Here is a 27,429-nt window from a genome sequence, read left to right as displayed (position 1 = left end):
TCATTACTGTGAGTGGGGGGCTGATGGTCATTACTGTGAGTGGGGGGCTGATGGTCATTACTGTGAGTGGGGGGCTGATGGTCATTACTGTGAGTGGGGGGCTGATGGTCATTACTGTGAGTGGGGGGCTGATGGTCATTACTGTGAGTGGGGGGCTGATGGTCATTACTGTGAGTGGGGGGCTGATGGTCATTACTGTGAGTGGGGGGCTGATGGTCATTTTACTGTGTGTGGGGGGCTGATGGTCATTACTGTGAGTGGGGGGCTGATGGTCATTACTGTGAGTGGTGAGCTGATGGTCATTACTGTGAGTGGGGGGCTGATGGTCATTACTGTGAGTGGGGGGCTGATGGTCATTACTGTGAGTGGGGGGCTGATGGTCATTACTGTGAGTGGGGGGCTGATGGTCATTACTGTGAGTGGGGGGCTGATGGTCATTACTGTGAGTGGGGGGCTGATGGTCATTACTGTGAGTGGGGGGCTGATGGTCATTACTGTGAGTGGGGGGCTGATGGTCATTACTGTGAGTGGGGGGCTGATGGTCATTACTGTGAGTGGGGGGCTGATGGTCATTACTGTGAGTGGGGGGCTGATGGTCATTTTACTGTGTGTGGGGGGCTGATGGTCATTACTGTGAGTGGGGGGCTGATGGTCATTACTGTGAGTGGTGAGCTGATGGTCATTACTGTGAGTGGGGGGCTGATGGTCATTACTGTGAGTGGGGGGCTGATGGTCATTACTGTGAGTTGGGGGCTGATGGTCATTACTGTGAGTGGGGGGCTGATGGTCATTACTGTGAGTGGGGGGCTGATGGTCATTACTGTGAGTGGGGGGCTGATGGTCATTACTGTGAGTGGGGGGCTGATGGTCATTACTGTGAGTGGGGGGCTGATGGTCATTACTGTGAGTGGGGGGCTGATGGTCATTTTACTGTGTGTGGGGGGCTGATGGTCATTACTGTGAGTGGGGGGCTGATGGTCTTCGAGTGGTTTCCGCCTCTGACCTACCATTGAAATTAATAGGAGGCAGAAAAAACCTGTGGCACCCGTTTGGTGCTTTTTTTGTCTGCGGTTTTTGCATTCGCTTCAATGGCTTAAAAAAAACTGTGGGCAAAAAACTCAGCAAAAAAAATAAGTCAAACGCTGTCAATTCAAAATCTGCCTCACAATACCTAAAGGAATTTTGAGGCCGATTTTTATTTTCTGCCTTACAAAAAAACACTGTGTGAACATACCCTAAGAGTGGAGTGCTTGTTTTTAGCCATTTTTTTTTTTTCGTTTTGCAAACAATTTTTGGTAGGGGTGCCCTGAGAAACTTGGGAAACTCTGGTGTATATGTTTACGTCCAGAGGGGGTGTACTCATTTATCCAGTGTACAGAAGTGTGTTCATTATGTGGCATATTCGGTTGGATCAGCACCATTTTTGATCAGTCCACATGAAATGGTACCAGTTCTACTGCTTTGTCCACAGCTGAGGTGAAGAACAGCCCGACCTTGTATTAGTTTCCACTATTCTTGGATCTTCCAGCAGATCAGTGACGAAGCGTGGACTGGTTATGGTTTGGCCGGCACTTATATGGGTAGTATGACTGATATTTATGGGGACCCTGACTAGCACAGTGTGGCTCACACACACACACAGGTAACCAGCATTAGGCCTATAGGAAAGTTCATTACTAGTCACGTCGTAACAGTACCAGACACCTATAGCTATTATACAGTTTATAATATACCCCTTGCATCACGGGGCCGGGTAGCGGATAAATACGTCTTCAGGTCGCAGTCTCCTCCCCAGTTGATATTTTTTTGGAAAGTAAGACCCTCCCCTTGACATAACAGCGAACCAGAAGCAGGCGATGTGCGGGAGGAGGGAGTGCAGGTGCGAGGTGAGCAGACGGCGGATGACAGAGGGAATATACAGACGAGAAGCCGCGCGGTGCATTATATAGAGCGGGCGGAATAATACACGGACTGTGGTGATGAAGTAGGAGAGCGCTGCAGGATCACCACACATCGGAGCACACACACGTCCTGCGGGGTCTCTGGATCACTGCGCGGTCCTCGCATCCCGGCGTACCCGGCTTTACTCAGGAAGATGTCGGCAGTGAGTGGCACGGAGCCCAGCCCTGCTGCAGCCGGGGGCAGGGTGTTCTTTCAGACCCCTATAGCCGCCCCCGGTGCCCGGGAAGACACCCCGCAGGTGTCGGCTCAGCAGCACAAACAGCAGCAGCAGAGGAGACAACAGCAGGGAAAAGTGACCGTGAAATACGACAGGAAGGAGCTGAGGAAGCGGCTGGTGCTGGAAGAGTGGATTGTGGAGCAGCTCAGCGAGCTCTATGGCTGTGAGGTACTGTCTCCATTCATTCCTATGACTAGCTGCTGCAGGGAACCCTGGCTGTGCAGTATGTCAATGACAGATTTACATGCCTGCATATATAATGAGTTCATATGTATCTGCTGGTGACGTCAACATTTTCACTTCCCTCATGTACTCTATTTCCAATACGACTATTCTCTGTTATCAGTCAATAGAATTACTAAAAGGAGGTCCAGAAAAATGTCTGCACCCCCCCCCCCATGAGTACTACTTTATCTCCTATCTCCAGAAACCGTTACCATTCACACAGGGCTCTATATCCGCAGCTCTTCACCTTGTATAAGTTGGGGGCTTAGATTTAGTCCCCCTTTAAATGTCTAGTTTAGTAGACTGTTCACTGTCTAGTTTGCCATCTCCTTAGGTGGCAGTGGTTATAAGCATGTGGTAGGATGACGTTAGAGCTGTTCTATTAGCAGACCTGTCAGTGGTGTAATCTATGGGGTATGTAGGGTTAATGTCGGGTTCTTTTACAGGTGAATGATGGGGGGTTTAGCAGTTTCCTATGTTCTTAGCTGGCGGTCCGTGTAATGCTCTGCGTCTGGGTCACCTTCATGTAATGCCATTAGTTGTACGTACTGTCTGGGTAAGGCTATTGTGTCTGGTTCTCAAGAAGCCGCCTGCATCAGATCCGATTTAGCGTTAAGTCGTTGTGATTAGTTTGCAAGTGTTGTTACAATGTATCTCATGGATGATCTAAGGGTATGTTCACACGGCGGGGGTCCGTAACGGCTGAAATTACGGGGATGTTTCAGCCTGAAAACATCCCCGTAATTTCAGCCGTACCGGCATGTGCAGGCGCTTGAACGCCGCGTCAATTACGGCCGTAATTAGCGCTGCTAATCATTGGAGTCAATGAATAGCGGCTCCAATTACGGCCGAAGAAGTGACAGGTCACTTCTTCTACGCGGGCGTCTATTTACGCGCCGTCATTTGACAGCGGCGCGTAAATATACGCCTCGTGTGAACAGACAAACGTCTGCCCATTGCTTTCAATGGGCAGATGTTTGTCAGCGCTATTGAGGCGCTATTTTCGGGCGTAATTCAGGGCAGAAACGCCCGATTTACGTCCGTAAATAGGCCGTGTGAACATACCCTAAACCAAATTGTTTATATGGGTGATGTGAATGGCACGTGAGGCGCTCAGCCTAATGCGTGTTATGCCCATGTTTAGAACACCAGTGCCATAGCAATAGGGCCCCCAGTACAAGGGTCAGAAATGCTGCGGAATTGCCTTCAGGACATTCCGCAGCATTTACACACAAAAATTGACATGCTGCAGATTGAAAATCCGCAACGCAGGTCACTTTCCGCACGTGTTTTCTGCGCCTTTTTTTTTTTTTTTCTGGTGTGCGTTTGGAACTTGTTCGTATCTCATTCACTTTGCTGCTACTGTAATGTGTTGCAGAATTGCCGCACGAAAATCCTGGATGGAAATTCCGTAGCATTTCCGTCTTGTGTGAAAGAGGCGTAAAGTTTGCCGATCTTGCAATTACAACTGGGCACTTATGGCTCATAGGCTCTCGTGCCATATGAGGGAACCGCAATGGGGTAAGGCTATATGGGCGCAATGATTATTGCACAATACTAGAACTGCACCAAATAGAACATATCCCTCTAGAATAATAAAAGGGATTGTCCAGTGCCTAAAAATTGATGGCCTATCCTCAAGATAGGCCATCAATATCTGATAGGTCAGGGTCTGACTCCTGGGACCCCCGCCGATCAGCTGTCTTGAAGGGGCCGTAGCGCTCATACGTTGAAGTGAATGGTAGAAGGTTGTAATACTGTGAACTGCTGCTACATCTGTGTTGGTGATTCACAGTAAGAGCAGATAAGGAATGAAGTGGAAGCCGCGCTCATATGAGCACTGCGGCCCCTTCAAAACAGATGATTGGGTGGGGTCCAATTCCCAGGTTCCCCGCCGATCAGATATTGATGGCCTATGCTGAAGATAGGCCATCAATTTTTAGGGACCGGACAAGCCCTTTAATATCAAATCTCAGGTGCCAGTTACCCAATATGCCTATATTATCTTCACTGGTGTCTATTTGTTATTTTTCTGCTGCTGTTTATGAAAGTTCTTGCTGGGCCACTAACAATCACGTTTTCTCCTGGAATGGTGTAACTGGCCCCTAACTTCTGCAGGACTTTTTCCATTCCTGGTGAATATAGAACACCATTGATGGTTAGATTGTGGGCATTGGTTCATATTGAAGCCTAGGGCATTTGCACTATTCCTCTTATTTGACCAATTGTTGCTAATACCATGACCGCTTCTACAGTCTTTAAATCTGTGTAGGCCTTACAGGTGCTTTCCATCCTTCTCCCCTTATCCATCTATCCTACAACGGTGCAGCAACAAAATCTGCTGCGGGTGACTGCGCCCTAAAGTATGTGAAAGTAATGGAGATGGATCCCCAATTTTCTATTAGCCAGAGGGGAGCGCTGCTATAGTCTCCCGCTCTGGAGAACCTCTTGCGTTCTATGCGAGGCCCTCTGATTTCAATGAGCACCCTGTTGTAAAGTACAAGGGTGATGGGAAACCTCCAGCCTCTTCACCTACCACTTCTAGCTGATGGCAGGGGGTTTATTTACTGTATAATGTGTTATATAGGTGGCTGCTGATCCTATTGGTGCCAGGCCTGCTGAATAGTGTTACCTTCTAGTGCTATCGGGTACAGGTCACGTTTTGTGGAATGGGAATATGTACATCCTGTAAGACCTGTTAAGGGATTTATGTTCATTCAGATTTGTGAAAAGACTTCATTGCCGGGGTTCTGATTTCAATATTAAAGGAGCCTTTTAAATCAAGATTTTACATGGAGGAATGACATTCATGACATCTTTGTTGGCTGCCATATAGGGTTCCCCACACCCCTCGTCTACTTCAAGGAGGCACAAGTAAAGAGAAGAAAAGTGGTTGTGTGCAGCCTATAATGGCGGTGATTTTCTGTTGTGTTTTTTTGAAAAACTTGAACAAACCATAACTAAGGAGAGGCTAACTAGGATTAAAAAGTCTGAAAGAATTGAAGCTCTGCCCCATTCAAGTGCATGGGACTGCGTTGCATTTAAGCTGCAATAACTATTAGGCCTTGTTCACACAGTGCGGTATGCATTCATTTATTCATTTATTTATTTATTTTTTCTTTTAAAACCAGAATTGGATCAAGGAGAGGAGACCTTTCTGTTGGGCTCCATTTCTGGTTTTGGCTTAAATGATGCATACAAAAACTGCATCAAACCTGCACTGTCAGAACAAGGCCTTAGACTGTTCATAAGGCCGTGTGAATTAAGCCTTTGTGATGTGCTTTTCTGCGACTGAATTTTATCCTGTTTTTAGTCGCTGAATATATAGGTCTTAAATGGACTGTTCATTGTGCCACGTGAATAAAGCTTTGACGAATTCAACAACATTTATAACCTGTTGTCATGTAGAAGTTGGGAGCATAGGAAAAGGACATAAGTGATTGTAAATTTAGGGTATGCGGCACATTGATGCAATTGAGGAGTTTCCTGGCCTTTACTAGATAATAAGAACGTTGGGACAGAATGACCTGATCTAATCTGTTGTGAGAGGGAAAGAACTTGTGTTCTGTGTGGGTTTATTTATAAACTGATTCTCTCCGGTCATTGGCGAAAATAAGTTATGCTGGATAAACACTTGAAATTTCTTTAGTGTGTGGGAGATTTACCGCATTTGTCAGTAGTAAATCTTCTCTCTCTTCATGTACAGAAGTCTTTATTATAGGGTTTCTATTGGAGTACAAGCAAAAATCATGTCTGTTTTATAAAGGGAAACTTTGAACAACTAGTAACAGCTCGAGCCCCGGAGGTGACCAATCCGGATCTCCTTTCTCTAGTGGAGTCCAGCATAGCCCTCTTCCATTGCTGGCGTACTACAAGCACTACTTACAATCCACTTGCTTCTATGAGAAAAGATGGCCTTTTACCTCCAGTGCTGGAATTGTGAGTGTTGGTGGAATAAGATGATTTTCCCCAGGACATGCCATAAATGTAAGTCCCACCTCTGGAATTCCAACCTTTCGGGAGAAAGGAGGTCCATTAAACCGCCCCCGCTCATTCGCTGAATCTGTGCACCTGCTTTCTCCACTCCACTCAATTGAGATGTAGGTGCGCTATAAGTGGCTGTGTACCAATCTATTGCACTCGCGGAATACTCTATGTCCATGTACCCGACGTCTTTGGTAAAATTGCTCTGGTGTCTCCAGATGGAAGTTTTGTTTCATTTGTGGCTCTGAGGCTTGCATTATAGGGTGACATTTCATTGTACTGCCATTTTAACCCCTTTCCGTCGTAAACCATTTTCATATTTCCTTTTTTTTTTTTTTCTCCCCACACTCCAAAAGCCATAGCTTTTTTTTTTTTTTTTTTTTTTTTTTTTTTTCCATTTTTCCGACGATCTGGTCCTATGAGGGCTTGATTCTTGCGGGATGAGTTGTAGCTTTTCGTAGCACCATTTATTGTGCCATATAATGTACTAGGAAACGGTAAAATTATTTGTGCGGTAGAAAATGGAAAAAAAACCCACAGCCACTCCTCCATTGTTTTTTGCGCTACATTTTTACGTTCTTCACCGTGCAATTAAAACAAGTTCACTTTATTCTGTGGGTTAATAAGATTACGGCGATACCAAATAAATAAATAAACAAACAAATAATTTAAAAAAAAAAAATAAAAATATATATATATATATATATATATATATATATATATATATATATAAAAATTAGTTTTTTTTTTTTTTTCTTCTCTGTTTTACCACTTTTACAAGGTAAAAAAAGTGTAAAAAATCATTTTGTCTCCAATTCTGAGAGCCATAACTTTTTTTTATTTTCAGTTAGTGGTATGAGGGCTTATTTTTTGCGGGATGAGGTGTAGTTTTTAAAGCTACCATTTTGGGGCACATGCAAGGTTTTGATAACTTTTTATGGGAGATGACGTTCCCAAAAAACAGCGATTCTGCCGTTTTACCCTACCTGGCGATGTCGTAGCCATATGTCAAATGTCGGGAAGGGGTTAAATAAAGGGGTTTTCCCATCAGGGACATTTCTGACCTATCCATAGGATGTCATAAATGTCAGATGCGGGTCCCCAACCTATCTCTAGAACAGGGCCCCCTAAACCCCGTTCTACCTCTCTGTGCTTCGGCTGACGCGTGTGATTTCCGACCATGAAGAAGGAAACAGCGTAGCTCGCTGAGCTACGCTGTTTACGGAAGTCCCGTAGAACTGTATGGTAGTTACGGAAATAGCGTAGCTCGCCTGCTATGCTGCATCTGTAACTCCCATTAACGACTAGGGGAGTTACGGAAATAGCGTAGCTCAGCGAGCCATGCTGTTTTCGGAACTCCAGGCCATATAGTCAGGAAGTGGCCGGGCAAAGCGGGAGCAGAAAAATGTAGAACGGGGTTTAGGGGGCCCCGTTCTAGAGATAGGTGGGACCCACATCTATCTGACATTTGTGTCATAAATGTCCCTGATGGGAAAACCCCTTAAATGGTTCGGGTTAAGCGTGTGCCACTAGTCTTCCTGGCATCGTAGTGGCTGTGACTTTCAGTCTATCTTATCTAGAAACACATAAGTGTTTTATCAGAGAAGAACATTTTCTTTTGGAAACCACCCTTTTAGTTTTTGCTTATGGCTGCTTCATGCCCAGACGGACGCTGCTCCTCTGATAACCTGCTGGTTGCCCAGCGCAAGTCTAGAGTCTCTATCATCAATATAGGCAATGTGTGGACTACATTGAGCACATGGACAGAGGGGTGAAGAACAGTAACTCATGTCACTCTGTGCAGCGCTTGCATCCAAAGTGAACCCTATCCTGAAATAGTGTTTTCAGTCATGACAGGGCTAAGTTTATGACAATTGGTGAAGTATGTGTTCTACATTTTACTATGTAATAACCGTTGAGTGTGCCGAGAAATTTTAATCCTCCCTCCAAGTCCTTTTTCTATTGTTTCGCCACAAATCTGCTTTCTCAGATCATAGGGCGCAAAATTGTGGCTAACAGTTAATGAAATCCCAAATTTTAGTATCTCAGAAAATTCTAATATTATATAAACCCAAATTAAAAGATTTTTTTTTAATACCGAAATGTTGGCCTACTGAAAAGCATGTACAGTATATGCACTCAATACTTGGTCAGGGCTCATTTTGCATGAATTACCTCAACCCCTGAAGTCACTGACCAAATGTCAGGGAGCAGTGCTGGAGTCCCGAGCAAAGTGCTAGCTGATGCTCTGCTCGAGGACTCCAGCAATAGGCAATGTGACAGCCTATTGTGGTCATGCCATTGATAACACGCCGACGCGAACAGCACAGGAAGCAAACCCTCAGTCACGTGGGGCCGTGTCGGCACGTCATCAATATCTGAAAAGCTCCAGGACTTCCGGGCACAATTCACCGGGTTTGAATGGCACCATTTAGTACCGAATATTTAATTAAAGTGCATTAGTAAGTGATTTCTTTTTACATAAAAATATGAATGCGAAACAATTTTTGGTACCCGGATAACCCCTTTAAGGGTAAGTTCACAAAGGGCAGATACGCTGCGTAAAGGTACACTGCGCATCAGCCTTGGCGGCTGCAGGAAATTCCATCCGACAAACTGCACCAAATTGTGGTGCGACTTCTCTGCCGGATTATCAACTGTAGAAAAAAATATGCTGGCTTGGACGAAGAAGCATAGAATTCTGGTTAAGTAAGATTTTATATCTATATATATATATATATATATATATATATATATATATATATATTCATTCTAATATAATATAATATTATTTTTTTTAAGTTGAGGCAGAAAAATTTATTCAATGGGGAAAACCTGCCACAAAAAAGCAGCTATTTACGCAACCACAAATGACGTGCTGTGGTTAAAAAAACAAAAAAACACCGCGGGCCAATTTCTAAGTGTCTTTTCCGCTTATAATTTACGCAGCATGTGGATGAGATTTATTCAAATCTCATCCACTCTGCCGCTGCTGTATTACGTGTTGCAGAAAATCTGCAATATTTGCGCTCTGTATGAACTTGCCCTATGAAATTCACATGTCTTTAGCATAGAAGACAATTTATCTAAATTCAAGTAGTGTTCTGTTGAGAAGACTAAGGCCTCATGCACACGACCATAGCCATCTACACGGCCGTGATTTTTGGGCCGGCCGGCCGCGGAGAGTCGCCCGCAAATCGCGGGCCGTGCACATGGCCGCCTCCAATATTTTCTATGAGCCTGGACTGGTCGTAATGAGACATGTCTGTTCTTTCTGCGGTCCAGGCTCCTGGGCCATGCACGGACCGTGGAAACCACGGTCGTGTGCATGGGCCCATAGAAATGAATGGGGCTGCAATTCTCCCATGGATTTTCGGGGGAATTGCGGCCGCAAAAGCACGTTCGTGTGTATGGGGCCTGAGTGTTTACGTTTTTGTGTGATATGAAATTATTAAAGAGTGCGTTTTGAACTTGCATTCCACTCTTGCACGGTCTGTATTAACTGAACCTTAAAATGGAGCAGACTGTAGAAGGCATGTAAATGTTCACAAGCGTTCAGATGATAGGCTAATGCAGTGGATTCCATTTGATATGCCACACGTGTGATCGGTGCTGGTCCCAGCTCTGAGACCTGCACCTATGTGGGGAACGGTGGTCCCACTACCACTCGGACATCAATTTTGATAATGAGTGGGAGCGTACGTGTAGCTCTCCATTCAGCTCTATGGGCGTTACAGAAACAGCTGGGCAAGTGGAAAATTGTAAAACGCCATTTACTACTATTGTACTGTACTTTGCTGCAGATTTTCGATGTGAAAACTGCTGCAAGTCCACCACATGTGAATATGGCCTTGAAAGGGAGAGGAAATTAAGTTTCGCTGGTAGGGGGCCTGTCTTGTGGTAAGGGGGATGTCCAAGCTAGATAAATCTTTACAAAGTATGTGCATGTACACTTTCTGGCTGCTAGGTATGTGGACACCGGACCATCACATCTATCTTTCCACAAAATTGTGGAGTGTATTTCTGGGAATTTGTGCCCATTCAGCCAAAAGAGCATTTGTCAGGCACTGATGTTGGACAAGAAGGTTTAGCTCACAATCGGGGGTCCAATTCATCCCAGTGATGTCCTATGGATTTGAGGTCCGGGTTAGAGTTCCTCCACACTCTAACCATGCCTTTATGGACCTTCGTTTGTGCACAGGGTCATAGTCGTGCTGGAACAGGAAAGGGCCTTACCAAAATGCTGTCAGAGTTGGAAGTAAACAACCATCTAAAATGTTTTTGTATGCTGTAACCTTTACATTCCCTCTTTTCTGGAAATAAGAGGCTTAATCTAAACCCTGAAAATTAGCCCCAGACCATTATGCCTCCTCCACCATATCTTACAGAAGGCACTCTGCATTTCAGTAGGTACCCTTTCCGCTACACCCAGATATGTCCATCAGACTGCCATATGGTGAAATGTGAGCAGTCACTCCAGAGTCTAGTGGTGGCATGCTTTACACCACTCCAGCCTCTGTGCTTGTGCATGGTAAACCTAAAGGCGAAGTACACGTTTTTGTTAATTGTTTTTTTTTTTTAAATGGTGTATATGGTGAAACTTTTATAATTACTCTTTTTATTAGAACAATTATTTTTTGATACACCGCTGCTCTGTATTCTGTATACAGAGCAGCTGTATCTAGCGCTAAAGCCTGTATTGGTCAGGTCCGCAGCACTGACTGGTTCGATGACTGCGGGTCCTGTGTGTCAGACACGTAGGATCGAGCGGTTATCGATCACATCTAAGTTCATAGCTTGGAAGTGATCGATAACAGGTGGATCACGCAAGACTGCTGCTAGGCAAACCGTATTGTTGAAAAATATATATATTTCAGAGTCCAAAAGACACAGGTCGGTAAAGATGTTTAAGTAAACTTTTGAAGAGGAGCCTTGTTTCTCCTACTGGAATCCCCATCCCACTCCATAACCATTAAAAAGAAGCAAGAACTTGGCTGATACTTGCTGTGGGAACTGACGGCATCTTGCCCTGCAGACAGAAGAAGCACTTGTGGTGTAGCATGTTATCTTTTTGATTATATGACTTGTATTCTGCATTATTTAGCCGTTTTCCCCCACTTCAAGCTCTATCTCTAATTCTAAATTTGTCTCTGACCTAATGGGCGGAGCCTAGCGGCTATCCTGTCTTCTATACACTGCACACACAAAATTCTGCTCTCCTATCTCTAACTAATAAATGTGTATATTGGAGGAGATTTTACAGCAGTAATGAACAGTGTAGTTGAGAATCCAGTACTGGAGTGAGAAATAACACTTACCAGAAGTTGCAGCATGTTTGTGTTCTCACTATTCTCCTCCCTCTCCATATATTTGTATGGGCAGCATGTCTTTTTCTCTCTGCTCTCCAACTATTGCTCCCCCTCCCCTTTCTGTAGTCTTCTCTTGGCCGGCAATGAAAATCCATACATTTACCTTCTGCAATCGGCCTGTAACTCGGGATGGATTTTGCATGATTATGGGGTAGACAGCAGATTAGAGGAAGGGAGACACCTAGTGGCAGTCACTTCACACAATTTGCATGAATAAAACTAAATTTTAACCGTAAGCAAATTACAAAGTTGCTTAATATTAGGTATAATATTAGACTAGCATGGCTTGTTTCAAAAGTTACTGTCCATTTAAGTGACTATTCTAGCTTTTAAAATTTCACTTAGGCATGTTTCATAGGTCATACCGGAGTGAAGAACTCATTTGACCTTGGTTTTGTTTCTTCCTTTTGCAATTATTGATAGATCATCTAACGAAACCCAGCACACATAGCAGAGGAATGTTTTTACACATAGAAATTATGTTGTTGCTCATTAGACAACTTTACTTCTTCCCACCTTCCTAGTTTGTGTTGCCCCAGGCAATTGCCTAGACCTGACATTAAGTAGACAACTTTACTTTGGTTTCTGTTGACTCATTATGAGTTACTACTGCCTCCTCCCTGTGTTCTGTAGCCATTCTCGGCATAAGTATTATAACATGGAAGATATTCGGTCTATGTTCACACTCGCATTTTGCGGGATCCATAAATCTGTGCTGAATCTGTCGTGGGACAGGTCCAGATGGTGAACGACCGACCCCATTGCCTTATGATGGAGTCTGTCAGGGTACTGTTGAGGCTTATATCATCTTGATAGCAATAATAGCACTACATGTTTTTTTTCTTTGCTTGCCATTAAAACAATTCTGGTTTCCATAAGCTGTTATTTTTTTTGTATAATTAAGTTAGACATTTTTCCAATATGCTTTCTGTATTCCTCATGGTTTTCAAGATCCCTGCTTGTTTGACGTGACCATGGAAATAATTATATCCACTAGAAGTAAACCATGAATGTTCCTACTGCATAACAACTAGCAAGGATCTTAAACCTTGAGGGATTCATAAAATTGTATACCTTTTAATTATGTATAAAATAACTAATTTGCTGAAAGTGGTTTATCCATTTTAAGTGACTGAAAAGACCCAATAAAGTTTCTAATGCCATTGTGAATATAGGTTAGAAAGCGTGTGCAGGAGGTGCTCGCACTTCGTAAAGCCAACAATTAGACAGTCTGGAAAGAAAGGTGAAAAACACAGCGCCACATGGTGCGTGTCACAACATATAAAGGTAGAGCAAACCACATGAATGACTGCGCACCTATTAAAGTTGTGCTACGACAGGCACCACACTGGTAGAAATGGAATTGATGCGTATGATGAAGCTGCAGATGGGTTCAGGAGCCGGTCACCTGTGCAAGGAAACCGCTATAATAGGAACTTAAGTATATGGAAAAGGTGACCCCAGAAATAGCGCTGCTACCATCCAATGTAAGTAATGGTATAAAACTTATTTTATTGCGCAGACTACGCTTTTCCACACCGAACAGGCATCTTCCTGACCTGAGGAACTTGTTTGATTCTGCGATAACTTTTATTAGTCTAGTCATGCATGCATATATATCATACATGATCATACTAGCATCATGGCATTTGTTCATGGCTCTGAACTTACAGCACCACAAACCTTGTTCCCTAAATCTTTGATTTCTGCAGCATGCATGGGGATTGTAAGCTATATGTATCCATGGACTCCACCTGCCTACAGTTAGAGGTAGTGTAATGGTGTTGGTCAGGTATTCCCGACGTACTTTAGACCCCTTTAATACGAGTTTAGTATCTTTTGTCACAGCCTACCTGAGTATTCTTGCTGATCGTGTGACTCTCTCTGTGGCTAGTGTCCCCTGCTTTTTCTAATGGCTACCTCTTGCATCAGATCATCGTCATGTCATGCATATCTTAATGATGACAAAAATAACTTATCAACCCCTTACCACCATGCATTTAAGGCATTGGCGGCTGATAGTTCCCGCACAGCGCCATAAAGGTAACATACAGCTGACGCCATAATTCAGAGGATAGAACCTAGATCCAATCCTGGCCGTTAAACCCCTTAGATGCCGAGTCATTAGCGACCGTGGCACTGAAGAGGTTTTACAGAGACTGGGCTACCTTGCAAAGCCCATTAATGACCCTACGGTGCATCGCCGCATCTGTATATAACCAAAATCGTGGCAGAAATGTTTTTGGAAATCCTGCCTATAAAACTTAATAAAATTTCATGGTACCCCAAAATTGTACCATGAAAACTACTGCAGCACGTCCCTGCGTTAACTACAAAATTATTTTTGCGTTGCCGCATTTGAAGAGCCATAACATTTTCCAGAGAAAAGTTTTGTGCGAAAGCAGTAAAACATAAAAAAAGGTATCAATTTGGTGTAATCTTATCAACCTGCAGAATATGGTGCATGGTAAAAACTAATTTCTAAAGAATAAATATGGCGCAAATGCTCCACCGGAAGCGCTGACAATGGGCAGTGAGCATCAGTACTGGACCATGGAGCAATGGAAGATGAATCTCGTTTTGTCTTTACATCATGTGGACAGTACACTTACTGTGCATACTGTTGCCATATGGGAAAAAGGTAAGCTGCCAAGGCAGTGTGTTCCTTTTGGGCAATGTTCTGCTGGGAAACTTTATCTGCAACAATGTTTAGGTAGGTAGTACGTATCAAAGTAACCTCTACATGAATTCTAGTACAAAGTACATCCCTTCATGACCACTTTATTTCATAATGGCAGTGGACACTTTCTGCAGGATAATGCACCCTGCCCCACTGCAAAATTGTTCAGGAATGGTTTGAGGAACATGAGTTCAAGGTATTGACTTGGCCTCTAAATTCTCCAGATCTCAATCCGGCACCTGTTGGATTTGGATGTGCTGGAGAAACCAGTCGATCCCTAAAGTTCCCACCATGCAACTTACAGAACTTGCTGCTAACCTCTTGTTGGCAGATACGACCGGACACCTTCAAAGGTCTTGTGGAGTTTATGCCTTGATGGCTTGAGGCAATGTTTTTGCAGCACAAAGGGGATTTACACAATATTAGGCCAGTGGTTTTAATGTTATGGCTGATCGGTATGCATTATACAGTCGAGTCACATTTATTATGACCATCGGCTAATATCTGGAGTAACCACCATGTGCAGCAGGGACAGCAGCTAAACTGGCTGAGAGTGATTCAATCAAGTGCTGGTCGGTTGTCTCGGGTATCTGAAGCCATTCTGCCTATAGTTCATCCCACATTTGCTGGAGAGTGTGTGGGGAGGATCTATAGAGTGAACAAGACTATTGAGGGGGTCCCACAGATGCTCAATTGGGTTCATGTCTAGCTAATTAGGGGGCCAGGGAAGTACTTAGAAGTTTTGGTTGTGCTTTCCAACCACTGTCGGCCGTTTCTAGCATTGTCTTGCTGGAATATTCCATCTGCCCCAGGGAAGACAAACTGCATGTATGGGTGTAAGTGACCTGCAACAATGAATTAATAGCCAAATCAGTTCAGCGTGCCTTCCACATGGATGGGTGGGCACAGAGAATGCCATGAAAAATGTCCCAGACTATAAAGCTGCCGCCATCAGCCAGTGTTCTTCCAGCAATAGTTGCAGGGTGTTTGTTCTCTTTCTCCTCTGACACGCCAACGTCCATCCGTTCGATGAAGCGGAAAGCGTCACTCATTGGAGAAGGCAACCCTTTGCCAATCGGTGGTCCAATTACGATACTGCTGTGCAAATTGAAGCTTTTTTTTCCGATGCACCTTTGTTGGCATAGGAGCAGTGACCATCCGTCTGCTTCGGAGCACCATACGCAGTAGGGTTTGCTGGACTGTTTTACATACAAGTCTGGTAGCCCCGTGGTTGATTTTCACGGTGAGCTTCTCCACTGTAGCGTGTTGTTTGGCCCTCGCTCACCTTCGTAGACTATGTTCACCTCTCATCGATGATGCGTAGTGCTCCGCTGTTTCTATGTCTGGTATTCCCAATGGTACCATTTGTCCGCTCACAATACACTTTCACGACAGCAGCACGCAAACCGTTCACAAACTGAGCTGTTTGAGAAATACTGCCACCCTTGGCCTGAAAGCCAATAATCATCCTTTTTTGTAACTCTGATCGCCCCTTTTATCCATGGCAACATTGAGTGATGTGTTCAGACAGCCTACTGCACACCTTATACACACCTTATACACCAACCAAGCCAGCCCATGACACATCGCTTCCTTCATGGGCTACGTCATCAAAAGTAGTCCTAATGTGAATCGACCGTATATTTTTTTAGATTGCAAAATGTCGTCGGTACAGGAATTTAAGTATTTTAAAGCTTGCCTGAAGAACAAAATAATTAATACATATCTAATTAAAAATTATGCATTCATATGTATAGACTTTTTAAAAGTAGGGCGGAATCCCTGACTAGTGGATTAGCATGCCAATACACAAGTAAACTATATATGACCTGACCTATCTAAGAGGCTTTTTGAGTTAATCAAAACTCACATACTGTCCTTGAAACGGTCATGCAGATTGATGACTAAAGGTTTCCATTTCTGCGTATGTCATTCAATTATCCAATGCAATGAAGTCAGACAAGAATAGCTGTTCATGTGGAAACTAAGAGAGAAGAATTGGTGTAGATTAATATGAGATTAGTCATTCATTTTTAACACACAAAAAACAACAATTAGACTGGACCAGAAGATTTTAGGTTATGTTCACACCGTTTTTTGCAGGCAGAAAATTCTGCCTCAAAATTCCATTGAGTGCCGAGGTGCAAAAACACCACGAAATACGCTTTCTCTGCCTCCCATTGATGTAAATGGGAGGTCAGAGAGGTAAATGGCTGAAGATAGGGCATGTTGCTGCTTTTTCCCGTGAGACTGTTTTTCCGCCCACTGGAAAAAACTGCCTCCGCCTCCCATTAAAATCAATGGGAGTTTTTTTTTCTTGCGCGCGTTTTCCAACGCGGTTTCCCCGTCAGTCTCAAACTCCGTGTGAACTGACCTTTTAGAGTTGTTAAGGACAATAGTGCTCTTATACCACACCTAGAAAATGGTCCATGTCAAAAGGTAGGCTTGATGCAACACCCGAACAATGTACAGTAACAGTGGGTTCGGTTCATGCCATCATTTAACATTCACACATCTGCTGTGGACGGACTTCAAGGCAATGTACACCTTTGTCAAAGGTTGTTTGTTTTGTTTTTTAATAAAATTGCGCACAGGATAGGGGATACACGTGTTTGCTGGGAGTCTGACTTCTGGTACCTCCAGCGATAAGGAACGGGGCAACGAATGTCCCCCGACATGCTCCACGAGAATGTAGCGTTGTGCGCGCATGCCTGATCAGCGTTCCATTCACTTCTATGGACCTGCCGGAGATAGTGGTCCTGGATTCTTTTTACTTTTTGAGATACAGCTGTTTGTATTCTGTATGCAGAGCAGCTGTATCTTTCACCGAATCTTGTATTTGTCAAGTCAGCGAGACGTGCAGATTTAAGCTGGTAGCTATCGCTGTGACAGATTTTACAGGTGGATGACCTGCTGTCACTGAACCAGTCAGGCCTGCGGACCTGACGGATTCAGGTCTTGGTGAACGGTACAGCTGCTCCTGTATACAGGATACAAAGAAGCTATGTGTCAAAGTAAAAATAATTTTTAAGAAAATGTATTTAGTAAATTGCACCAATCACACTGATGCACAATTTTTTATATATATAAAAAAAAAACATTGTCCAATGTATACCTAGCCTTTAAACACGCTATTTATTCTCTACCCATGTTATACTTTATAAACAGTGTGAAGAGTGCAAGACTTTGACTTCTAGTATAATACATCTCTATAAATGTCTACAATTTTTAATACAAATTTACACCGATCAGCCAGAACATTCAAACCCCTTGCCATATATTGTGTAAATCCACCCTCTTTCTGCCAAATCAGGTCTGACCAGCTGAGGCATAGATTCCACAAACCCTAGTCATTCAGACGAGCGTGTATCATGCCCATGTGACACTCGTCACACCGACTCATGTATTTCAGTGGGGCCGTTCACAGGACCGTTGTTTCAATGGAGCATGTGAAGGGTCTGTGAAAAATAGGACATTGTGTAGTAGGTTTAAATAGCACCAGGTGTCAAGTGGGTGCATAGATAGGTGCCCAACCCACTATAGGCTGTAGAAAATATTACGCACAGCAATGTGAATAGATTTTCAGGTAAAAAATTTACTTTGTTATACCAGTGTGCAACGTTTCGATCCAAACATAGACCTTTGTCTATCACTTCTTTATACTGGTGATTCAGCGTGACGTAACAAGGTAGAGCAGATAACGTGTGTGTGTGTGTTACTTTCTACTGCAAAATAGGACATTACCTATTTTTTTGCACTTCACGCATCCCTCTATAGGCTTTAGTCTATGGGGGATGTGCGATAACTTGTCCTGCACGGGTTCACGTCGGAGGTTGGCCGCGTTCGTAGGAATGTAGCCTTAAGGTGTCCTGTGGTATCTGGCACCAAGATGTTAGCAGCGGATCTTTTAAGTTATGCAAGGTGGGGCCTCCATGGATTGGACGCGTATTCCTAGCACATCCCAGAGATACTTGATTGGATTGAGATCTGGGAAATTTGAACATCCAATCAACGCCATGTTGGTTAAACCATTTTGCATTGCATTTCCTGCAGAAAGACACTACTGCCATTCGAGAATATCGTTGCAATAAAAGGGTGTACTTGGCTTGCAAAAGGGCCGGACTTGTTGTTGTGCGGCCTGTGCTATTGCACAGGCCGAATCACTCCAGCAGGTGGAAAGGGGCGCTGGCTCCCTTCCCTTACTTGTTTCAGAAGGGCCAGGCAACTCAGCAGCTGCCTTTCCACCCGGGCACTTCTCTCAGTGGCGTCGCTATGGCTGTAGCAAGCTGTATTGGCTGCTAGCGGCGACACCGGGCATGAGGGCACCTGTTGGGTCGCCACGTTAGGACGCAGATACTATAGCAGAGCAGGGAGGCATCTCCCTGTTCTATCTACTAGCGCCACTGTAGCACCCTGAAGGAGCGGAATCCCAGTATTGCCAGGGGTTCTGGTCCTGGACGGAGTGCTTGATGTCTCTGTGCATATATGGACAGTAACCTCAGGGGCAGCACTTGAAGCTAGATCCCCGTCCACAGCATTTCAGATGCTGTGACCAAGGCTTCCACTCCAGGAGAAGCCCCTGACATCTCTGTCAATTTATGGACAGAGATGTCAGGGGCTTCTCCTGGAGTGGAATTCCTGGTCAGTGTCGGAAACGCTGTGGATGGGGATTCCGCTTCAGGAGTTGCCCCTGATATCACTGTCCATATATGGACCGATGTCAAGCGCTCCATCCAGGAGTGGAATCCCCGGTCACAGGGGTATTCCGCTTCTTCAGGGAGCTGCGGTGGCGCTATATACAGGTAGGGGGTGGCACTACCTACAAGGGGGCTGTGTGGAGCTGTTGGTCTTCAAGTGTTTTCCACATCTGACCTCCAACTGAAATTAATGAGGCAGAAAATACCTTCGGCGCTCGTTTTAAGTGCTTTTTTTTTTTTTGCCAGTCTCTTGCATTTGCTTCAGCATCTTAAAAAAATCCACAAAAAAAACCTTCAAATTCTTGAAGGAATTTTGAGGCACATTTCTTTTCTGCCTTACGCCTCATTCACACGACAGGGTCCGAGTGTCGGCTGATAAAATCGGCCGTTTTTCCCGGCCGGATTGCATCCGTTCCGGGCCGTGTTGCCGTTTTTAACGGCCGATTGTGACCCGTTTTGCATCCGTTTTTTTTTCCTGTCCGTTTTAAAATCGGATGAATTTCATTTAAATTTGTTGCCACACACAGCCCTCTGTAGATAATGCCACACTGCCCCCTGCAGGTAATGCCACCCAGTCCCCTGTAGGTAATGCCACCCAGTCCCCCCCCCCCCCCCTTCCAGGAGAAGTCATTGACTTCAATGTCCATGTATGGACAGTTTAGTCACGGACTTCTCCTGGAGAGGAATCCCTGGCCACAGGGTCGGGGATTCCGCTTCTGAAGTGAGTGACGTCGCTGTGTCCATATATGGACAGCGTAGTCACTCACTTCTCCTGTAGCGGAATCCCCGGCCAAGGTGTCGGGGATTCTGCCTCAGAAGTGCGTGACGTCGCTGTGTCCATATATGGACAGTGTAGTCACTCACTTCTCCTGTAGCGGAATCCCCGGCTCGCGAACGAGGATGCGCTGGAAGTTTAAAATGGAGACCGGAGATCAAAGCAGTATCTCTGGTCTCCATCTGTTTTATTCAAAGCAGGACAAATAACTAATTGTCCTGCTTTGTTTGTCAAATGTCTATTCATGACGGGCTGTCTCTCATATATAATTAGGGGACACTTCCCTTTACAGTAGTCTAATTTTTTTGTCTAAACTGAATAACCAACAGTTTGATGGCCTTTTCTTGGAACTGCAAACCACCCATTACATTAATTACTTTGATCACCCTTCTTTGTACCATTTCTAGTTCAGCTATGTCTGTCTTATATGCAGGTACCCAAAATTGTACAAATGTGAGCTGACTAGTGATTTTGTTTAGAGGTAAAACTATGATCTTGTCCTGTACGTTTATTCCCCTTTTGCTGCATCCCATGACTTTATTTGCCTTGGCAGCAGCTGCCTGATGCTCGTTGTTAAATTTACTGTCCACCAATAGCCCCAAGACTTTCAGTAGCGGTTTTACCCAGTGTTTTACCATTTGAATGCAAAAGTGTATGACAGACATGAAGTGCAAGGAGTGTGAGGGAATCTTATTCTGACTATTGGGGCCAAGGAAAGGAATCTGATTAGGGAATGTTATAGGCCTGTCTTAAGTGTACCCTGAAAATACATTTTTAAACACTGGATATTGGGAATTAATCTGATTGTCTGTGGTAGCGCATTCCAGAGGACTGGTGCAGCACGAGAAAAATCTTGGAGACGGGAGTGGGAGGTCCGGATTATGGAGGATTTTAATCTAAGGTCGTTGGCAGAACGTAGAGCACGGGTAGGGTGGTAGACCGAGATGAGGGAGGAGATGTAAGGAGGTGCAGCGCTGTGGAGAACTTTGTGGGTGAGAATAATAAGTTTGAATTTAATTCTGAAGGGGATGGGCAACCAGTGCAGTGACTGGCACAGGGTAGAGGCATTGGAGTAGCGGTTGGTCAGAAAGAGGAGCCTGGCTGCTGCATTGAGGATAGATTGGAGAGGGGAGAGTTTCGTGAGTGGAAGACCAACTAATAATGAGTTACAGTAGTCCATACGAGAGTGAATCAGAGCAACAATAAGAGGGTTGGCTGTTTCCTCAGTAAGAAAAGGGTGGATTCTGGAGTAAAGGTAAGATCAAATCCTAAGCTCTAAAGTAATCAGCGCATACTGAAATCATGCTCTGTAACTCCTCTACACAGTGTTCCAAATTATTATGCACATTGGATTTAAGTGTCAAACATTTAATTATTAGTTTTTCAATTCAACTCATGGATGGTATAGTGTCTTAGGGCTCTTTACATCATTGTAATCAATCTCAGACACCTGTGATAATTAGTTTGCCAGGTGTGCCCAATCAAAAAACTACTTAAGAAGGACGTTCCACATTATTAGGCAGGCCACAAGCTTCAAGCAATATGGGAAAGAAAAGATCTCTCTGCTGCCGAAAAGCGTGAAATAGTGCAATACCTTGGACAAGGTATGAAAACATTGGATATTTCAAGAAAACGTAAGCGTGATCATCGGACTGTGAAAAGATTTGTGGCTGATTCAGAGCACAGACAGGTACGTTCAGATAAAGGCATAATGAGGAAGGTTTCTGCCAGACAAATGAATAGCATTAGGAGAGCAGCTGCTAAAATGCCATTGCAAAGCAGCAAACCGGTATTTGAAGCTGCTGGTGCCTCTGGAGTCCCGCGAACCTCAAGGTGTAGGATTCTCCAGAGGTTTGCAAGTGTGCATAAAGCTATTATTCGGCCACCCCTAAACAATGCTCACAAGCAGAAACGGTTGCAGTGGGCTCAGAAATACATTAAGACTAATTTTCAAACCGTGTTGTTTACTGATGAGTGCCGTGCAATCCTGGATGGTTGGTGAATGGCCACCATGTCCCAACAAGGCTGCGACGTCAGCAAGGAGGTGGCGGAGTCATGTTTTGGGCTGGAATCATGGGGAGAGAGCTGGTAGGCCCCTTTTAGGGTCCCTGACGGTGTGAAAATGACCTCTGCAAAGTACGTAGAGTTTGACTTACCACTTTGTTCCGTGGTACAAAAAGAAGAACCATGCCTTCCGTAGCAAAATTATCTTCATGCATGACAATGCACCATCTCATGCTGCAAAGAATACCTCTATCATTGGCTGCTATGGGCATAAAAGGAGAGAAACTCATGGTGTGGCCCCCATGTTCCCCTGACCTCAACCCTATTGAGAACCTTTTGGAGCATCCTCAAGCAAAATATTTGAGGGTGGGAGGCAGTTCACATCAAAACAGAAGCTCTGGGAGGCTATTCTGAGGTCCTGCAAAGATATTCAAGCAGAAACTTTCCAAATACTCACAAATTCAATGGATGCAAGAATTGTGAAGGTGATCTCAAAGAAGGGGTCCTATGTTAACATGTAACTTGGCCTGCTAAGTTTTTTTTTTTGATTGAAAGCGCTTTTTTTTCTGTAAATATGACCTCCTGATGCTGCAAATTCAACAAATTATCATTTTAGTTCTCTTTACAACCTTTAAAATGTTTTGATCTCTGTTGTGCATAATAATGTGAAACAGTGGATTTTGAGTTTTTTACTTCTAAAAAAAAAACCTGTTAGGAGATTTGTTCAATAAAATTTGCACTATACTCCAACGGTTGATGGCTTGAAGATTATACTGACTGTCATTTGCATCGACTATTTAGGAAAATCAGCAAAAAAATCATATTTGCATAATAATTTGGAACGTGGTGTAAATGGTCATTAATAAACATATTAAAAAGGCCCAATACTGACCCCTGTGGAACCCCACTGGTAACTGACCCAATCTGAGGATGTACCATTAAAAACCATGTGTTTTTAGTTTTTTTTTTATCTGAGCCAGTTGTTAACCTAATTGCACATATTTTACCCCAGTCCCAGTGTTTTCATTTTGTATGCTAACCTTCTATACGGCACAGTATCAAACGCGTGTGTGTGTGGCACTATCCACAGGGTGGTGTGTGTGTGTGTGTGTGGCACTATCCACAGGGTGGTGTGTGTGTGTGTGGCACTATCCACAGGGTGGTGTGTGTGTGTGTGTGTGTGTGTGTGTGTGTGTGGCACTATCCACAGGGTGTTGTGGGGCACTATCCACCGGGTGGTGTGCGTGTGGGGCACTATCCACCGGGTGGTGTGCGTGTGGGGCACTATCCACCGGGTGGTGTGCGTGTGGGGCACTATCCACCGGGTGGTGTGCGTGTGGGGCACTATCCACCGGGTGGTGTGCGTGTGGGGCACTATCCACCGGGTGGTGTGCGTGTGGGGCACTATCCACCGGGTGGTGTGCGTGTGGGGCACTATCCACCGGGTGGTGTGCGTGTGGGGCACTATCCACCGGGTGGTGTGCGTGTGGGGCACTATCCACCGGGTGGTGTGCGTGTGGGGCACTATCCACCGGGTGGTGTGCGTGTGGGGCACTATCCACCGGGTGGTGTGCGTGTGGGGCACTATCCACCGGGTGGTGTGCGTGTGGGGCACTATCCACCGGGTGGTGTGCGTGTGGGGCACTATCCACCGGGTGGTGTGCGTGTGGGGCACTATCCACCGGGTGGTGTGCGTGTGGGGCACTATCCACCGGGTGGTGTGCGTGTGGGGCACTATCCACCGGGTGGTGTGCGTGTGGGGCACTATCCACCGGGTGGTGTGCGTGTGTGTGTGTGGCACTATCCACAGGGTGGTGTGTGTGTGTGTGTGTGGCACTATCCACAGGGTGGTGTGTGTGTGTGTGTGTGGCACTATCCACAGGGTGGTGTGTGTGTGTGTGTGTGTGTGTGTGGCACTATCCACAGGGTGGTGTGTGTGTGTGTGGCAGTGTGTGTGGCACTATCCACAGGGTGGTGTGTGTGTGTGTGTGGCACTATCCACAGGGTGGTGTGTGTGTGTGTGTGTGTGTGTGTGTGGCACTATCCACAGGGTGGTGTGTGTGTGTGTGTGGCACTATCCACAGGGTGGTGTGTGTGTGTGTGGCAGTGTGTGTGGCACTATCCACAGGGTGGTGTGTGTGTGTGTGTGTGGCACTATCCGCAGGGTGGTGTGTGTGTGTGTGTGTGTGGCACTATCCACATGGTGGTGTGTGTGTGTGTGGCACTATCCACATGGTGGTGTGTGTGTGTGGCACTATCCACATGGTGGTGTGTGTGTGTGGCACTATCCACATGGTGGTGTGTGTGTGTGGGGCACTATCCACAGGGTGGTGTGTGTGTGTGTGTGTGTGTGTGTGGCACTATCCACAGGGTGGTGTGTGTGTGTGTGTGTGGCACTATCCACATGGTGGTGTGTGTGTGTGTGTGTGGCACTATCCACATGGTGGTGTGTGTGTGTGTGTGTGGCACTATCCACATGGTGGTGTGTGTGTGTGTGTGGCACTATCCACATGGTGGTGTGTGTGTGTGTGTGTGGCACTATCCACATGGTGGTGTGTGTGTGTGTGTGGCACTATCCACATGGTGGTGTGTGTGTGTGTGTGTGGCACTATCCACATGGTGGTGTGTGTGTGTGTGTGTGGCACTATCCACATGGTGGTGTGTGTGTGTGGCACTATCCACATGGTGGTGTGTGTGTGTGTGGCACTATCCACATGGTGGTGTGTGTGTGTGGGGCACTATCCACAGGGTGGTGTGTGTGTGTGTGTGTGTGTGTGTGGCACTATCCACAGGGTGGTGTGTGTGTGTGTGTGTGTGTGTGTGTGTGTGTGTGTGTGTGTGGCACTATCCACAGGGTGGTGTGTGTGTGTGGCACTATCCACAGGGTGGTGTGTGTGTGTGTGGCACTATCCACAGGGTGGTGGTGTGTGTGTGTGTGGCACTATCCACAGGGTGGTGGTGTGTGTGTGGCACTATCCACAGGGTGGTGTGTGTGTGTGTGGCACTATCCACAGGGGTGTGTGTGTGTGTGGCACTATCCACAGGGTGGTGGTGGTGTGTGTGTGTGTGTGTGTGTGTGTGGCACTATCCACGTGGTGGTGTGTGTGTGTGTGTGTGTGGCACTATCCACAGGGTGGGGTGTGTGTGTGGCACTATCCACAGGGTGGGGTGTGTGTGTGGCACTATCCACAGGGTGGGGTGTGTGTGTGGCACTATCCACAGGGTGGGGTGTGTGTGTGGCACTATCCACAGGGTGGGGTGTGTGTGTGTGGCACTATCCACAGGGTGGGGTGTGTGTGTGTGGCACTATCCACATGGGGTGTGTGTGTGTGTGGCACTATCCACATGGTGTGTGTGTGTGTCACTATCCACATGGTGGTGTGTGTGTGTGTGTGTGTGTGTGTGTGTGTGTGTGTGTGTGTGTGTGTGTGGCACTATCCACAGGGTGGTGGTGTGTGTGTGTGTGTGTGTGTGTGTGTGTGTGTGGCACTATCCACAGGGTGGTGTGTGTGTGTGTGTGTGTGTGTGGCACTATCCACAGGGTGGTGGTGTGTGTGTGTGTGGCACTATCCACAGGGTGGTGGTGTGTGTGTGTGGCACTATCCACAGGGTGGTGTGTGTGTGTGTGTGTGTGTGTGTGTGTGTGTGTGGCACTATCCACAGGGTGGTGTGTGTGTGTGTGTGTGGCACTATCCACAGGGTGGTGTGTGTGTGTGTGTGTGTGGCACTATCCACAGGGTGGTGTGTGTGTGTGTGTGTGTGTGTGTGTGTGTGTGTGTGTGTGGCACTATCCACAGGGTGGTGTGTGTGTGTGTGTGTGTGTGTGTGTGTGTGGCACTATCCACAGGGTGGTGTGTGTGTGTGTGTCACTATCCACATGGTGGTGTGTGTGTGGCACTATCCACAGGGTGGTGTGTGTGTGGCACTATCCACAGGGTGTTGTGTGTGTGTGGCACTATCCACAGGGTGTTGTGTGTGTGTGTGTGGCACTATCCACATGGTGGTGTGTGTGTGGCACTATCCGCAGGGTTGTGTGTGTGTGTGGCACTATCCGTGTGTGTGTGGCACTATCCGCAGGGTGGTGTGTGTGTGTGTGTGTGTGTGTGGCACTATCCACAGGGTGGTGTGTGTGTGGCACTATCCACAGGGTGGTGTGTGTGTGGCACTATCCACAGGGTGGTGTGTGTGTGTGTGGCACTATCCACAGGGTGGTGTGTGTGTGTGTGTGGCACCATCCACAGGGTGGTGTGTGTGTGTGGCACCATCCACAGGGTGGTGTGTGTGTGTGGCACCATCCACAGGGTGGTGTGTGTGTGTGGCACCATCCACAGGGTGGTGTGTGTGTGTGGCACCATCCACAGGGTGGTGTGTGTGTGTGGCACCATCCACAGGGTGGTGTGTGTGTGTGGCACCATCCACAGGGTGGTGTGTGTGTGTGGCACCATCCACAGGGTGGTGTGTGTGTGTGTGTGTGTGTGTGTGGCGCACTATCCACAGGGTGGTGTGTGTGTGTGTGTGTGGCACTATCCACAGGGTGGTGTGTGTGTGTGTGGCACTATCCACAGGGTGGTGTGTGTGTGGCACTATCCACAGGGTGGTGTGTGTGTGTGTGTGTGGCACTATCCACAGGGTGGTGTGTGTGTGTGTGTGTGTGTGGCACTATCCACAGGGTGGTGTGTGTGTGTGTGTGTGTGGCACTATCCACAGGGTGGTGTGTGTGTGTGTGTGTGGCACTATCCACATGGTGGTGTGTGTGTGTGTGTGTGGCACTATCCACATGGTGGTGTGTGTGTGTGTGTGTGGCACTATCCACAGGGTGGTGTGTGTGTGTGTGGCACTATCCACAGGGTGGTGTGTGTGTGTGTGGCACTATCCACAGGGTGGTGTGTGTGTGGCACTATCCACAGGGTGGTGTGTGTGTGGCACTATCCACAGGGTGGTGTGTGTGTGGCACTATCCACAGGGTGGTGTGTGTGTGTGGCACTATCCACAGGGTGGTGTGTGTGTGTGGCACTATCCACAGGGTGGTGTGTGTGTGTGTGGCACTATCCACAGGGTGGTGTGTGTGTGTGTGGCACTATCCACAGGGTGGTGTGTGTGTGTGTGGCACTATCCACAGGGTGGTGTGTGTGTGTGTGGCACTATCCACAGGGTGGTGTGTGTGTGTGTGGCACTATCCACAGGGTGGTGTGTGTGTGTGTGTGGCACCATCCACAGGGTGGTGTGTGTGTGTGGCACCATCCACAGGGTGGTGTGTGTGTGTGTGGCACCATCCACAGGGTGGTGTGTGTGTGTGTGGCACCATCCACAGGGTGGTGTGTGTGTGTGTGGCACCATCCACAGGGTGGTGTGTGTGTGTGGCACCATCCACAGGGTGGTGTGTGTGTGTGTGTGTGTGTGTGTGTGTGTGGCGCACTATCCACAGGGTGGTGTGTGTGTGTGTGTGTGGCACTATCCACAGGGTGGTGTGTGTGTGGCACTATCCACAGGGTGGTGTGTGTGTGTGTGTGTGGCAC

At 46.2% G+C, this 27,429-nt stretch overlaps 1 protein-coding gene across 1 annotated transcript in view; it reads left to right on the top strand.

Annotated features, from left to right (window-relative positions):
• Nucleotides 1–1,734: 1,734 nt before the first annotated feature.
• The window catches only part of PPP1R14C (protein phosphatase 1 regulatory inhibitor subunit 14C), a 109,134-nt gene continuing 83,439 nt past the window's right edge, over nt 1,735–27,429 (top strand). Inside the window, exon 1 of the mRNA XM_075864446.1 lies at nt 1,735–2,347. Within this exon, the coding sequence (XP_075720561.1) occupies nt 2,096–2,347 (252 nt within the window). The 5' untranslated portion in view covers nt 1,735–2,095. The remainder of the gene's footprint in view (nt 2,348–27,429) is intronic.

Source organism: Rhinoderma darwinii, chromosome 4 (assembly GCF_050947455.1).
Source record: "Rhinoderma darwinii isolate aRhiDar2 chromosome 4, aRhiDar2.hap1, whole genome shotgun sequence".
Lineage (NCBI taxonomy): Eukaryota > Metazoa > Chordata > Amphibia > Anura > Rhinodermatidae > Rhinoderma > Rhinoderma darwinii.
This window is presented reverse-complemented; position numbering and strand designations above follow the sequence as displayed.